Below are 14,632 nucleotides of genomic sequence, written 5' to 3' on the forward strand. Positions count from 1 at the left end.
ATGAGTTACAGAACCAAGATCCAGAGGGTATAGGTATAAGTTAGAGGTGAGAGATTTGATCAGAAACTGAGGGGCAACTTTTTCACCTGGAAGGTGGTCTGTGTATCGAATGAACTGCCAGAGGAAGTAGTTAAGACAGGAACATTAACATCTAATAGGCATTTGGACAGATACAAAGATGGGAAAAAATATAGAGGGATTTTGGCCAAATGCAGACAAATGGGACTGGCTTACATGGACACCTTGGTCCATGTGGACTAGTTGGGCTGAAGTTGGGCCGAGTCATACTTTATGACTTCATGGTACCGTCACAATTGGCTGAATGGTATCTCTTTTTATCAAAATAAATAAGCTTTATTCATAATAAAATACTTACAAGAATAACACAAAATGCTCACGGAATGGTGATCTACATTGTGGTGGTGTGCTTTCAGGCGGATTGAGTGATCTGCTGGTTTGCTCTCTCTGAGAGGGTTCCAGGCGGTGAGTGGCCTCAAGGCCAAGCAACTTGGAGACCATGACTGCCTCAATTTCTCACTGATTAGAACAGTGAGGAAGACTGAAATCTTCGAGGTGAACGCAGAAGGCCAACAAGTGTTCAGTGCCGTCTGCCAGCCTCTGGCTTGCTGCTACCAGAGGAAGGTGTCTGCGTGTAACAGTCTCTCTCTCTCTCTCTCACTTGCTCCTGCGTTCGACTCATCTCTCCCTCGATGCCATCAGAGGACTGAAGTTCTGGGCCTGCAGGTTGTGGACTGTAGTGCACATAAAGACATGTTTCAAGTCACTGTTGTGGTGGACGGAGCCACCTCCGCTCTGTCCGCCAAAACAGACAGGATCTCCCAGTGCCACCCACTTCAACTCTGCTTCCCACTCCCATTCAGATATGTCCATACATGGCCTCCTCTACTGCCATGATGAGGCTAAACTCAGGTTGGAGGAGCAACACCTCATATACCTTCTAGGTAGTCTCCAGCCCCTTGGTATGAACATAGAATTCTCCAACTTCCGGTAATTCCCTCCCCCTGCCTTTCTCTATCCGTATGTCACTCTGCCCCCTTCCCCCAGCTGTCTATCACCTCCCTCATGGTTCCACCTCCTTCTACTACCCATTGTGTTTTCCCCTATTCCTTCTTCACCTCCCTGCTTCCCCTCCCCCACCCCTTTATCTTTCCCCTTGCTGGTTTTTCACCTGGAACCTACCAGCCTTCTTCTTCCCACCCTCTCCCCACCTTCTTTATAGGCCCTCTGCCCCTTCCCTCTACAGTCCTGACGAAGGGTTCCGGCCCGAAATGTCGACCGATCTTTTCCACGGATGCTGCCCGACCTGCTGAGTTCCTCCAGCGTGTTGTGAGTGTTGCTTTGACCCCAGCATCTGCAGATTATTTTGTGTTTATCTTTCAAGTCACTCCTTGTTCTCTTGCTATTTTGGGTTGGGGTGGCCTATACGTAACGAACACTAAGCTGAACTGAATTTGGACTCTTTCAATTTTGTGCTTTATATTATGTGCTTTCGCTCGTTCTTTCTTGTCACCATTTCCACAATTTTTTTTTGCGCTGGGGGGTTTTGATGTTTTTTTTGAACGAGTTCCATAGTTTTCTTTGTTTCATGGCTGTCTGTGTGTCAGATGAATCTCAGGGGTGTATATTGCATACATACTTTGAAAATAAATGTACTTTGAATTGTTTGAACTCAGCAATTCGGGAAATGAGTAAACAGTTGAGGTTTTGGGCCAAGACCTTTCTTCAGAGGGTCTCAACCTGCTGAGTTCCTCCAGCATTTTGTGTGTGTTGCTCTGGATTTCCAGCATCTGCAGAATCTCTTGTGTTTCTGATTTTCAAGAATACATTATACATCCTTTACATTCACAATCAATCCTTTCAGTACTGTTCTATTACATTCCTAATCATCAATAGAACTGCTGCCACTCATGTGGCCCCTTCCAGGGTGGTATAGTACAAATAATCTTGTGACCCCATTTAATCTCTCATTAATGTCTATCCAGATCCAAGTTGACCCTTTTCCCAAGCAACACACATCAAAGTTGCTGGTGAACGCAGCAGGCCAGGCAGCATCTCTAGGAAGAGGTACAGTCGATGTTTCGGACCGAGACCCTTCGTCAGGACTAACTGAAAGAAGAGCTAGTAAGAGATTTGAAAGTGGGAAGGGGAGGGGGAGATCTGAAATGATAGGAGAAGACAGGAGGGGGTGGGATGGAGCCAAGAGCTGGACAGGTGATTGGCAAAGGGAATATGAGAGGATCATGGGACAGGAGGCCTAGGGAGTAAGAAAAGGTGGTGGGGGGAAACCCAGAGGATGGGCAAGGGGTATAGGCAGAGGGCCAGAGGGAGAAAAAGGAGAGTGAGAGAGAAAGAATGTGTGTATATAAATAAATAACGGATGGGGTGGGGGGGGAGGTGGGGCATTAGCGGAAGTTAGAGAAGTCAATGTTCATGCCATCAGGTTGGAGGCTACCCAGACGGAATATAAGGTGTTGTTCCTTCAACCTGAGTGTGGCTTCATCTTTACAGAGCGTTATGTTACGCTCTGTCCGCCAGAGAAAGCAGGATCTCCCAGTGGCCACACATTTTAATTCCACATCCCATTCCCATTCTGATATGTCTATCCACGGCCTCCTCTACTGTAATGATGATGAGGCCGTGGATAGACATCTACTCCTAGAGATGCTGCCTGGCTGCTGCGTTCACCAGCAACTATGATGTGTGTTGCTTGAATTTCCAGCATCTAAAGAATTCCTCGTGTTTACCCTTTTCCCAACATCCTTTTAAACCCTCTGCAAAATAAGCTGACCTCAGGGCCCCTTGTTTCTGTTTGCCCGCCAACCTGAGACGCCCTGGGGTGGTGAATAGACGATTTTTACAATAACTTGACAGGCCGCGCTGAAACGTCAGGGGGAGGGATTTACAAAAGGCGAACAGATCCGCCAGCTCCATGCGCCTCGTAGTAACGCGTTCTCCCCATGGTAACGGCTTCGAGTCACCTAGCAATGTCCACAACAAACCCAAGCACGTTGGGGAAGCCGCGCAACTTGCCGGAGAAACTGCGGGCTCGGCGAAGCAAGGGTTCGAACCCAACTTTGTGCGCACCAATATATTTATGAATTTATAGTACTTTTTGGTGGAAAAAAATACAAGAAAGAGAGAGAGAGAGAGAAGGCCAAGAAGCCATGTCTGCCACAGAAGTTTTGGTGACCCATCCGCAGGTTGCGCAGTGTATTCCCGAGGAGGAACTGCCCTGCAAACCTTATTGCATGGTCAAGAACACGGGGCCGCACTCGTCGTCGGGTCTGGCCACAGCCGGATTCCGCACAGCCAAGTACATCCCCGAGGAATGGATGCAGAACAACTATTCCAAGTACTACCAGTCCTTCGCCGACCGGGATACGGCGGAGAACGTGCGCAACGAGGCCAAGTCTCTGATCGCGGAGAGGGAGAAGCTGACCCAAGATACCCAGGCGAATTCCACCAAGAGGCTGGGCGAGAGGCTGCAAGATATCTTCTTCTGGAAATCGGAGCTCACCAGGGAGATCGAGGACCTCCTGGCCGAGACTGAGCTGCTGTTGGAGAAGCAGAGGCGCCTGGAGGTCGCCCTCGACGCCACCGAGGTGGCAATGTTCATCTCCACCGACAACCTGCAGAACAGGGCAAGGAGGCAGGGTCCCGACCTGGTCAAGGATGCCGTGGAGGACGAGCTCCTCAAGGTGAGGTCACGCCGCGGGGACTGTGCCCGTCCCAGCCATCCCCGGGGTTAGCACCCATCCCGCAGCCAGACTCGGCACGAGGTCCCGCGGGCGCCGAATCACCCATTCCCCTTCTGATTTCGGGACATGCTGCGTGCGCTTGAGAGGGAAAATAAATCTGCCACGATGGAATGGCGGAGCACAATTATGGGGTGTCTTTGGGTGCCGGGCTTCGCGCTCAGAGTCTGGTTACTCTCATTTCAATCTTAATCAGGTTTTTTTTTGAAATGTGTCTTTTTCTTTTTAGGCGGAAACCCTCCCCTTTTGATAAACACAAGTCATTCTACAAGTACTGGAAATCTAGAACACACACAAAATGCTGGAGGAACTCAGCAGGCCAGGCAGCAGCATCTATGGAGGGGGATAAACTGTCGGCGTTTCAGGGCGAGACCCTTCATCCGGGCTGGAAAGGAAGGGGGCAGAAGCCCGAATGAGAAGGCGGGTGGAGGGGAAGGAGTGCAAACTGGCAGGTGATAGGTGAGGGAGGGGGATGAAGGGAGGAGCTGGGAGGGATTAGGTGAAAGAGGTAAAGGACTGAATAAGAAATCTGACAGGAGAGGACAGTAGGCCCGCAGGAGAAAGGGAAGGAGGAGGGGCACCAGAGAGAGGTGACGGGCCAGGTGAGAAGTGTTAAATATGGATTAAGGAGTTCTGTATTAGACTAATCTTGTTATGATTAAAATGGGACTAATCAGAGTGAGAACATGGAGCCTGGCACCCTGAGCTATTGTGATGTTTGCATGTTGGGGGCAATGCAGTTGACGCACCTACAGAACTGGGGCATGTCCAACTCATATTGACATCCTGCTTGCCCATGGGCAATGCACTTAAACCACTGTGACAAATGCAACGGAATTTATATAGCATCCCAAAGGCACTAGAGGTCCGAAGGAATCTCACAGCAGTGGGAAGCAGTCATACAGCATGCCCCTCATTCCTTGTGTTCACCCTGACCATCAAGCACCCAGTCAGCCCTCACCAACTTCATTTGATGCACCACAGAAAGCACTCTATCTCAATGCATGGCCATGGCTCTGCCTGCGACTGTAAGAAACTGCAGAGAGTTGTGGGCACAGCTCAGTATTTCGTAGAAACCAGCCTCCTCTCTCCGTACTCTGTCTATACTTCAGTAAAGCAGCCAGCATAATCAAAGACTCTACCCACCCCGGACTCCACCATCCCATCGGGCAGAAAATACAAAAGCCTAACAGCACGTACATCTAGGCTCGGGGACAGCTTCTATCCCACTGCTATAAGATATGGGAAACAGTTTCTTTCCTCAGGCCATTAGGCTTCTGAACTCCCTGCCGCATTGCAATCAAAGTGTTACTGGTAATCTGTTCTCTATCTTACAATTTTAAATTTATGCACTTCAGTTTGTTATTTATTTGTGATTCATCTGTAGAGTTTATCCTTACCTTCATAAGTTATCATGTGTTATGTGTAGTACTGTGCTTTACACTCTGGTTTGGAGAAACATTGTCCCATTTCTATATACATTATACAGTTATATACTTTATATGCATATGCAAATAAACTTGACTTGACTTGATATGTTGGACTCTTGACCTCATCATCTACCCTGATACGATCCTTTTTCTGATCTGTATTTTCTCTGGAGCTGTTATACTTTATTCTGCATTCTTATTGTCTTACCTTTTTCTACCTCAGTGCACTGTGCAATGATCTGTTGTGTATGAACCGTATGTACAATGTGACAATAATAAACCATTTCCAATCTCAGTTCCCATTTACATTATGAACACAAGATGCTGGCGGATGCTCGGAAAGGGCAGCACAGTAGCATAATGGTTAGCACAACGACTTACAGTACAGACAGCCTGAGTTCAATTCCCACCGCTGCCTTGTGAGCAGTTTCTGTGTTGTTCCTGTGATGGTGGGGTTTCCTCCAGGCACCTTGGTTTCCTCCCACAGTCCAAAGACATAACTGTTAGTAGGATAATTGGTCATTGTAAATTGTCCCATGATCAGGTAGGGTTAAAAATAGGGAGATTGCTGGGTGGCACGACTCAAAGGGTTGGAAGGGCCTGTTCTGAACGGCATCTCAATAAATAAGTAAATAAATAAATGCTGGAAATCCAGGGTAATGCACACAAAATGCTGGAGGAACTCAGAAGGTCAGGCAGCATCTATTGAAAAGAGTTGACATTTTGGACCAAGACCCTTCATCAGGACAGTCCTAGTGAAGTGTGTCGGTCTGAGACGTTGACTGTTTATTCCTCTGCATAGATGCTGGCTGACCAGCTTTCAGTTTGTGTGTTGCATATATTTAGGATCTTTGGAAGAAACTGGAGCACCCAGGAGAAAACCATGTAGTCACAGAGGGAACCTGCCAATGCCACATGGACAGCGTTGGAGGTAAGGATTGAATCAGGATGCCGGAGCTGCAAGGTAGCTGCTCTACTAGCCACCCTAAAGTGAGCTGTTTGTAGGCAAAGGAAAAGCTTCAAAGATAACACCAAAATCAGCCTGAAGGTAGTCAGCATTACATCAAACTAACTTCTATAGATGTGTGGTCGAGAGTATATTGACTGGTTGCATCACAGCCTGGCGTGGAAGCACCAAAGCCCTTGAGAGGAAAATCTTACAAGAAGTAATGGATACAGCCTAGTCCATAGCAGGTAAAGTCCTCCCCACCACTGTCACAGAAAAGCAGCATCCATCATCAGAGGCCCCACCACCCAAGACATGCTCTCTTCTCACTGCTGCCATCAGGAAGAAGGTACGAAAGCCTCAGGACTCACCAGGTTCAGGAATAGTTACTACCCCTCAGCCATCAGGCTCTTGAACCAAAAGGGATAACTTCAATCAACTTCACTTGCCCCATCATTGAAATGTTCCTACAACCAGTGGACTCTCTTTCAAGGACACTTCATCTCACATTCTCAGTATTTGTTGTTTATTTGTTTATTATTATTATTATTTCTTCTTTTTCTGTTTGCACAGTTTGTTTTCTTCTAAACTCTGGTTGAACGTCCTAGTTGGGTGGTCTTTCATTGATTCTATTATGATTATTATTCTATAGATTTATTGAGAATGCTCAAAAGAAAATGAATCTCAGGGTTGTATATGATGACATATATGGACTTTGATGATAAGTTTACTTTGAACTTTGAACTTTTTGGGAAGACATTGCACTCAGTAGATACACCTGGAGGAAATCTGTTCAAGAGGGAGCTGCGCTGCATGAGAGCGACCTCTGCTATGCTGCTGAGAACAAGCAGTAGTGAAAGGAGAGACTGAACAACCAAAAGGCTGAACCACTTCAAGTCAAGTCAAGTCAAGTCACTTTTTATTGTCATTTCGACCATAACTGCGGGTACAGTACACGGTAAAAACGAGACAACGTTTTTCAGAACCATGGTGCTACATGAAACAATACAAAAACTACACTGAACGACGTAAAACAACACAAAAACTACACTAGACTACAGACCTACCCAGGACTGCATAAAGTGCACAAAACAGTGCAGGTATTACAATAAATAATAAACAAGACAATAGGCACAGTAGAGGGCAGTAGGTTGGTGTCAGTCCAGGCTCTGGGAATTAAGGAGTCTGACGGCTTGGGGGAAGAAACTGTTACATAGTCTGGTCGTGAGAGCCCGAATGCTTCGGTGCCTTTTGCCAGATGGCAGGAGGGAGAAGAGTTTGTATGAGGGGTGCATGGGGTCCTTCATAATGCTGTTTGCTTTACGGATGCAGCGTGTGGTGTAAATGTCTCTAATGGCGGGAAGAGAGACCTCGCTGATCTTCTCAGCTGACCTCACTATCCGCTGCAGGGTCTTGCGATCCGAGATGGTGCAATTTCCGAACCAGGCAGTGATGCAGCTGCTCAGAATGCTTTTGCCCACACTGAGGAGAATATGTGGATCCCGATTCGGCCTCTAGAGCCACCTGAGGACCCACCAATCCCTTACGAGAACATCATAGTCGGCTTGAGTGATTGCTCAGGCAAATTATAAAACAAAGCAGGTACAAATCTTGGAGCTCCTGTAACACCGGGAGCATCTCCAATAGCAGTGGGTCAAGAAGGTGTCTCTTCAACCATCTCTTCAACAAGCTAAGGATGGGTAATTAATACTGGCCTTGCAAACTGTGCACAACAGTGGTGGAAAGTAATACTGCCCCACATAAAGAAGAGGAGAAAGGGGCAGGCAGGCAGAGAGACATAGGGGTGAAATTGTAATAAACAGTTAAAGACAGTGTATTTTAATAAATGGGAATGTACTGAAAATGGCAGGAACTGATTAAGAAATCAGGGTTTTGGAGAATTATAAGATTGCAGGATTGCAGAAACGAGGGTGGGAATATTAAATAGGGATAGAAGGGACCATGAATGCTGCAACCTGGAACAAAGACCTGATGAAGAATCTCAACCCAAAACAGCAAACATCTCTTCCCTCCACAGATGCCACACGGAAGTTCCTCGAGCATTTTGTGTGCGTTGCTTCAGGTTCCAGCATCTGTATTCTCGGTGTCTCCTCCAGCATTTTGTTTGCTGCTTGGAATTCAAGTTCAAGTTCACATTTATTGTCATCTGACTGGACATATATCCAACCAAATGAAACTGCATTCCTCGGGCAATGGTGCATCCACGAAGCATATGTCACACACAGCAACTAAATCAAAATATTTCCACAAACGAGTTAGTAAAATTCAATCAAAGTGCTTGCAATGTGCAGCACAGGTAAATAGTACAGTAACAGTAAACAGCTTGCTGTTCTATTGAACAGACCTCAGTGGTGGCAGGTATTCAGTAATCTTGCAGCCTGGGGGAAGAATCTTTTACCTAGTTTGGCAATTCTAGTCCTGATGCTCCTGCAGCCCCCTTCCTGACAATAGTGGGTCAAAGAGATTGTGGGATGGGTGGTAGAGATTCTTAACAATAACTCAGGTGCTGTGTATAAAATGCTCCCGGTAAATGTCACAAAAATAGACAATAGGTGCAGGAGTAGGCCATTCAGCCCTTCGAGCCAGCACCACCATTCACTGTGATCATGGCTGATCATCCACAATCAGTACCCTTTTCCTGCCTTCTCCCCATATCCCTTCACTCCGCTATCCTTAAGAGCTCTATCTAACTCTTTCTTGAAAGAATCCAGAGAATTGGCCTCCACTGCCTTCTGAGGCAGAGCATTCCACAGAACCACAACTCTCTGTGTGAAAAAGTTTTTCCTCAACTCCGTTCAAAATTGTCTACCCTTTATTCTTAAACTGTGGCCTCTGGTTCTGGACTCTCCCAACATCGGGAACATGTTTCCTGCCTCTATCATGTCCAATCCCTTAATAATCTTATATGTTTCAATCAGATCCCCTCTCATCCTTCTAAATTCCAGTGTATACAACCCCAGTTGCTCCAATCTTTCAACATATGACAGTTCCGCCATCCCGGGAATTAACCTCGTGAACCTATGCTGTACTCCCTCAATAGCTAGAATGTCCTTCCTCAAATTTGGAGACCAAAACTGCACACAATACTCCAGGTGTGGTCTCACCAGGGCCCTGTACAACTGCAGAAAGACCTCTTTGCTCCTATACTCAACTCCCCTTGTTATGAAGGCCAACATGCCATTAGCTTTCTTCACTGCCTGCTGTACATGCATGCTTACTTTCAGGGGGGGTGGGGGAACTGCTGTCATATTTGTCACCAATTCTCAATTCACCTCTTTCAACCTTTGTACTGGATCTTGACTCTCCTGCAAGTTTACACACTTAAAAATCAGTGACTCTGATATTTCTACTGTAGTGCTGCAGTGGCTCCTGAAGCTCAGGGGTGGAATTGTGCGAAACAGCTGCAGACATGGCCATCAGAGACGGTGCAATTTAATAAATAGGATGTGCTGGAAATGGCTGTAACTGATGGAATGAATAGGACTTCGGAGAATTATAGGACTGAAGGAAACTTTAGGCCAGTGAAAAGGTTTTAAAGCAAAGCAAGATGAAGTAAATTTAACATCAAAGTACATATACATAACGATATAAAGCCCTGAGATTTATTTTCTATTAAAATCCATAATAGAATAATAACCATAATAGAATGAACAAAAGACCGCACCAACTTAAGCATTCAAAGGCAACAAACTATGCAAACCCAAAAAGAAAGAAATAATAATGATAAATAAATAAGAAATAAATATTCATAAAAGTTGCTTGAAATTCCAGCATCTGCAGATTTCCTTGGGTTTGCAAAGAAAGAAATATTGATAACATGAGATGAAGAGTCACTGAAAGCGGCATAGGTTGTGGGAGCATCTTAATGATGGGGCAAATTATCCCCTTTTAGTTCAAGAGTAAAAGGGGATAACTGAAGTGACAGGTACATCTGGTTCTTGACATTCTGCCTCACTGCCTTTTGCTGGGTTTTCACAGCAATTATTTTCAGCTGATGGTAAGCTTGAAATGCTGCTCCTGTTTTCTTCGTTCCCTGTATGTCACAGTGCGCATCAATGTCATATGTGCTGCGTTGTACATTTATCACTAGTACCATGAGTTCCATTCAACCAGCATTATGTTTGTCAAGAGGGCATATTTTAATGCTGACAAACAGCACCTGAAAAATAAATTACACTTCCCCCTCCCCGGCTTCACCTATCACCTACCAGATTGTTATCCTTCTCCTTCTCCCCTACTTTCTTATTCTGATTTCTTTCCCACTCCTTCCCAGTCAGACGGAGGGTCTTGCGCACACTGCTATGCCTAAGTGATTCGGCAGATGCTGGAAATCTTGAGCTACACACACAAGACAGTGGAAGAACTCAAAAGATCAGGAAGCATCTAGGGAGAAGAATAAACAGTCGACATTTCAGGTTGAGAGCCTTCATCAGGATCTTGGCCCAATGTGTCCACTGCACAGCAAACAGAAAATACACCGTAGATGAATGAGACAGGCAGGAAGCCGGACCCTCGAGAACACTGCACTCTGACTGGTTCCTTGTGTGTGTGGCCTGGTAATGACCAGTATACTCAAAAAGTTCAAAAAGTCCAAAGTTCAAGGTTAATTCATTATCAAAGTACGTATATGTTATCTAATACTCCACTGAAATTCATTTTCCTGAGGGTGTTCACAGTAAAGCAAAGAAATACAACAGCATCAATGAAATACTACACACAAACAACCAATGGCTAGATGCAGTAAGATTATTCCCGATGTTGGGGAAGTCCAGAATGAGGGGTCACAGTTTAAGGATAAAGGGGAAGCCTTTTAGGACCAAGATTAGGATAAACTTCTTCACACAGAGAGTGGTGAATCTGTGGAATTCTCTGCCACAGGAAACAGTTGAGGCCAGTTCATTGGCTATATTTAAGAGGGAGTTAGATATGGCCCTTGTGACTAAAGGGATCGGGGGTATGGAGGGAAGGCTGGTACAGGGTTCTGAGTTGGATGATCAGCCATGATCATACTGAATGGCCTACTCCTGCACCTATTTTCTATGTTTCTAATGTGGAAAAAAAAGGCAAAGTCTGTAAATACAAAATGATAATAATAATAGTAAAAAATAATACCAAGAACATGAGTTGTTGAGTCCTTGAAAGTGAGTCCATAGGTTGTGGAATCAGTTCAGAGTTGAAGTGAGTGAAGTTATTCACTCTGGTTCAGGAGCCTGATTTTTACAGGCAATAGCTGTCCCTGAAGCTGCTGATATGCGATCTAAGGCTCTTGAACTACCCAGAGATTCATTTACAGTCAAACAAAGAAACATAATAGAATCAACGAAAAACTACACACCAAAACAATCACTGTGAAAAGAAGTCAAACTGTAAATACAAAAAAAACAATAATAATAAAAATAAATAGTAAATAAATAATACTGAGAATATGAGTTGTAGAGTCCTTGAGAGTGAGTCCATAGGTTGTACAATCAGTTCCGTGTTAAGATGAGTGAAGTTAGCCACACTAATTCAGGAGCCTAATGGTTGAAGGGTAATAATTGTTCCTGAACCTGCTGGCGTGGGATCTAAAGCTCCTGTACCTCCTTCCTAATGGAAGCAGTGAGAAGAGAGTATGGCGTGGATGGTGAAGGGTTTTGTTGATGGATGCTGCTTTCTCATGGCATTGCTCTTTGTAGATGTGCTCAGTGGTGGGGAGGACTCCATATCTCAATTAATCTCCATCAATATGGAACTAAGTTACCAAATGGCTTATTTTTTTTATCTTAGGAGGCTGATCTGACTCAGAATGTACGAGGTGTTTTGAAGCGAACTTTGGATCAAGTCATTACCCAAATCAGGTAAGCAAATGAGATGATGTCTCACTGAATTATCACTTGTTCATTTTTCTCCCATCATTTGAATTATTTACATATTTACTCACCTTACAATTATTCAACATGCTCAAGGCTTTAGTGGTGCCAGACAAGCAAATTTTCCCTATTGACGCACACAAAATACTGGAGGAACTCAGCAGGTCACGGAAGTGAACAAACAGTTGAAGTTTCTGGCTGAGACCCTTCATTAGAGCTGGAAAGAAAGGGGGAATACACCAGAATGAAAAGGTGGGGGAAGGGGGAACAGAATAGCTCGAACGTGATATGTGAAGCCAGGAGGGTAGGAAAGATAAAGGCCTGGAGGGTAAGAAATCTGATAGGAGATGAGAGTGGACAATAGGAGAAAGGGAAGGAGGAGGAGATCCAGGGGGAGGTGAGAAGATGTAAGAGGCCAGAGTGGGAAACAGTAGAAGAGCGGAGTGGAAGGGAAATTTACGCCATGATTTTTCATTTTCTTATTTATCTGTACTGCATGTTCTCTAAAACTGTTACACTTTTTTCAAAAGATCAGATAAAATAAGATTAGCTTTATTTGCCACATGTACATCAAAATATCAAAACAGTGAAATGTGCTGTTTGCTTCAAATACCAACACGGTCTGAGAGTATGCTGGGGGTAGCCCACATGTGTTGTCATGCTTCCAGTATCAACATCGCATGCCCACGATTTACTAACCCTGGAATGTGGGAGGAAACCAGAGCACGGAGAGGAAACCCACGTGCTCACGGAAAGAATGTACAAACTTGTTACAGGCATTGGCAGAAATCACACCCAATCAATGATCGCTAGCACTGTAAAATGATTGTGCTTAACTGCCATGTTACTGCACCGCCCGTGTTAACTTGCTCTACCTCATTGCACTGTGTGATGATTTGATCTTTATGAACAATATGCAAGAGAATATTTTGACTGTATCTTGGTCTACATGACAATAATAAATCAATTCCAATTAAGTTGTGGATCCATTGTGTCCTGGTTGTATTGATTAAGTCACAACGAGGGCAGCACAATGGCACAGCCAATACATAGCATGCACTAGTGACCAGAAACCTAGTGACTAGACAGTGATTAGAAGTGTGTTTGTCTTTGCAGTCTAAGGGTTGTCACCAGGGAAGGTTGCTGCATATTATCTTTTGCCACATGTATTTAATAAAGATAACTCTTAATTTAAATAGTCTTCATTTGGTGTGTTTCAGGAAGAACAGAGATATCAAGGAACTCCTGGAGATGGACTGGTCTGACAAGTATGAAACCTACAAAATTGACGTGAAGGCTGGTGGTCTCAATAACCAGAGCACCAACATTCAGATGCATCCAAACTCTTCCAAGTTCGAGGACAAGTAAGTCAAATTCAAGCTCAGCTTTAGAAGCTGTTGGATGTCTGTTTAATTTCTGATCCTTAGGGTTCTTCCAGGAGTCTTAATTCCAAGATTTCAGCTTATTTTACAGTACAAACAAACAGAGAAATATGAAACAAACGAAACAAAGAGCTGAGAATCGATACTAAGAGATGTATGGATGCAAAGGAATAAAAAAGCCAAGAAAGCCAAGATGGAACCTTTAAAAAATCCATCGCTTTTATAGATAAGACATTCCTTAGATACTGATAAATTAGTTAAGAGGCTACATAATTCAAACAATTACGTATATCACATGGGTAATGTGCTAATACTCAGCCAATGGAAAATGAAAAAAGTGATAAACCGTTAGTTTAGCTGCTGTACCACTTTTTGCCAGTGAGTTTGAAAAATACTGGAGTTTGTTAAAAAGTACAAATCTTATAAAAAATATTATTTAAAAAAGTGGTGGTTTCTAACAGTCCACCCTTTTGATTCTAAAAGGGATCCTGGCAGAATCACATCTGAAAATTCAGAGTATTCACTTTTAATCAAACACAGAAAGTACAGATTATGAAAATAATGTCCAATAATTATATTCATGCTTGAAGTCTTCCTGCAGTACTTGTCTTAACTAGAGTCACTTTTGCTAAACTTGCAGTGGCTAGCCTGTATTCACTTACTTTTAGCCTCTACCTTAACTGCTGAATCTGTAATTAATAGCACTTGGTAAGGATATTCCCACCGAGCTCCCAAGAGTTCCTTATGTGACTTCTTGACCTGGACCCACTTGCCAGGAATCAAGGTGTGTCCTCCTTTTAACAGACCACTCCCAGCAGCAGACTGAACAGCTTGTGTTAGCTTTACACAATCAACTAATCCAATGTTTCCCAATCTTTTTTAGCAGAACGCCCCCCTCTAAAGCACTTTCGCCCTTGACAACATCCTTCTCAAGCACCTTCATACTTGCTAACGCCCTTCTTAGGCACAATATACTTTCCGGCACCCCCATAGTGTGAAAACACATCTACCATATGCAAACATGAGAACAATGATTCTGCCTTAAATTTTTATTTGTCTTTAAACCCAGTTTACACCGTACCTACGTGCTATACAGCAGCTTTGATATCAATGTGATCCTTGAGTTTGATAGTTTTTAGCAAAAGTTGAACTATCTACTTCAAGTTGTGACAGCAAAAGCCCCAGGCACAACAATGTCCAAGCAGTGTCTGTTTCTTGTGAGTATGTG

At 44.2% G+C, this 14,632-nt stretch overlaps 1 protein-coding gene across 1 annotated transcript in view; it reads left to right on the top strand.

The window, feature by feature from the left end:
• The first annotated feature begins 3,003 nt into the window (after nucleotides 1-3,003).
• The window catches only part of tekt4 (tektin 4), a 29,404-nt gene continuing 17,775 nt past the window's right edge, over nucleotides 3,004-14,632 (top strand). Inside the window, exons 1-3 of the mRNA XM_072269072.1 lie at nucleotides 3,004-3,719; nucleotides 11,940-12,010; nucleotides 13,243-13,386. Coding sequence (XP_072125173.1) covers nucleotides 3,186-3,719; nucleotides 11,940-12,010; nucleotides 13,243-13,386 — 749 coding nt within the window. The 5' untranslated portion in view covers nucleotides 3,004-3,185. The remainder of the gene's footprint in view (nucleotides 3,720-11,939; nucleotides 12,011-13,242; nucleotides 13,387-14,632) is intronic.

Source organism: Mobula birostris, chromosome 9 (assembly GCF_030028105.1).
Source record: "Mobula birostris isolate sMobBir1 chromosome 9, sMobBir1.hap1, whole genome shotgun sequence".
NCBI classification, from domain to species: Eukaryota; Metazoa; Chordata; class Chondrichthyes; order Myliobatiformes; family Myliobatidae; genus Mobula; species Mobula birostris.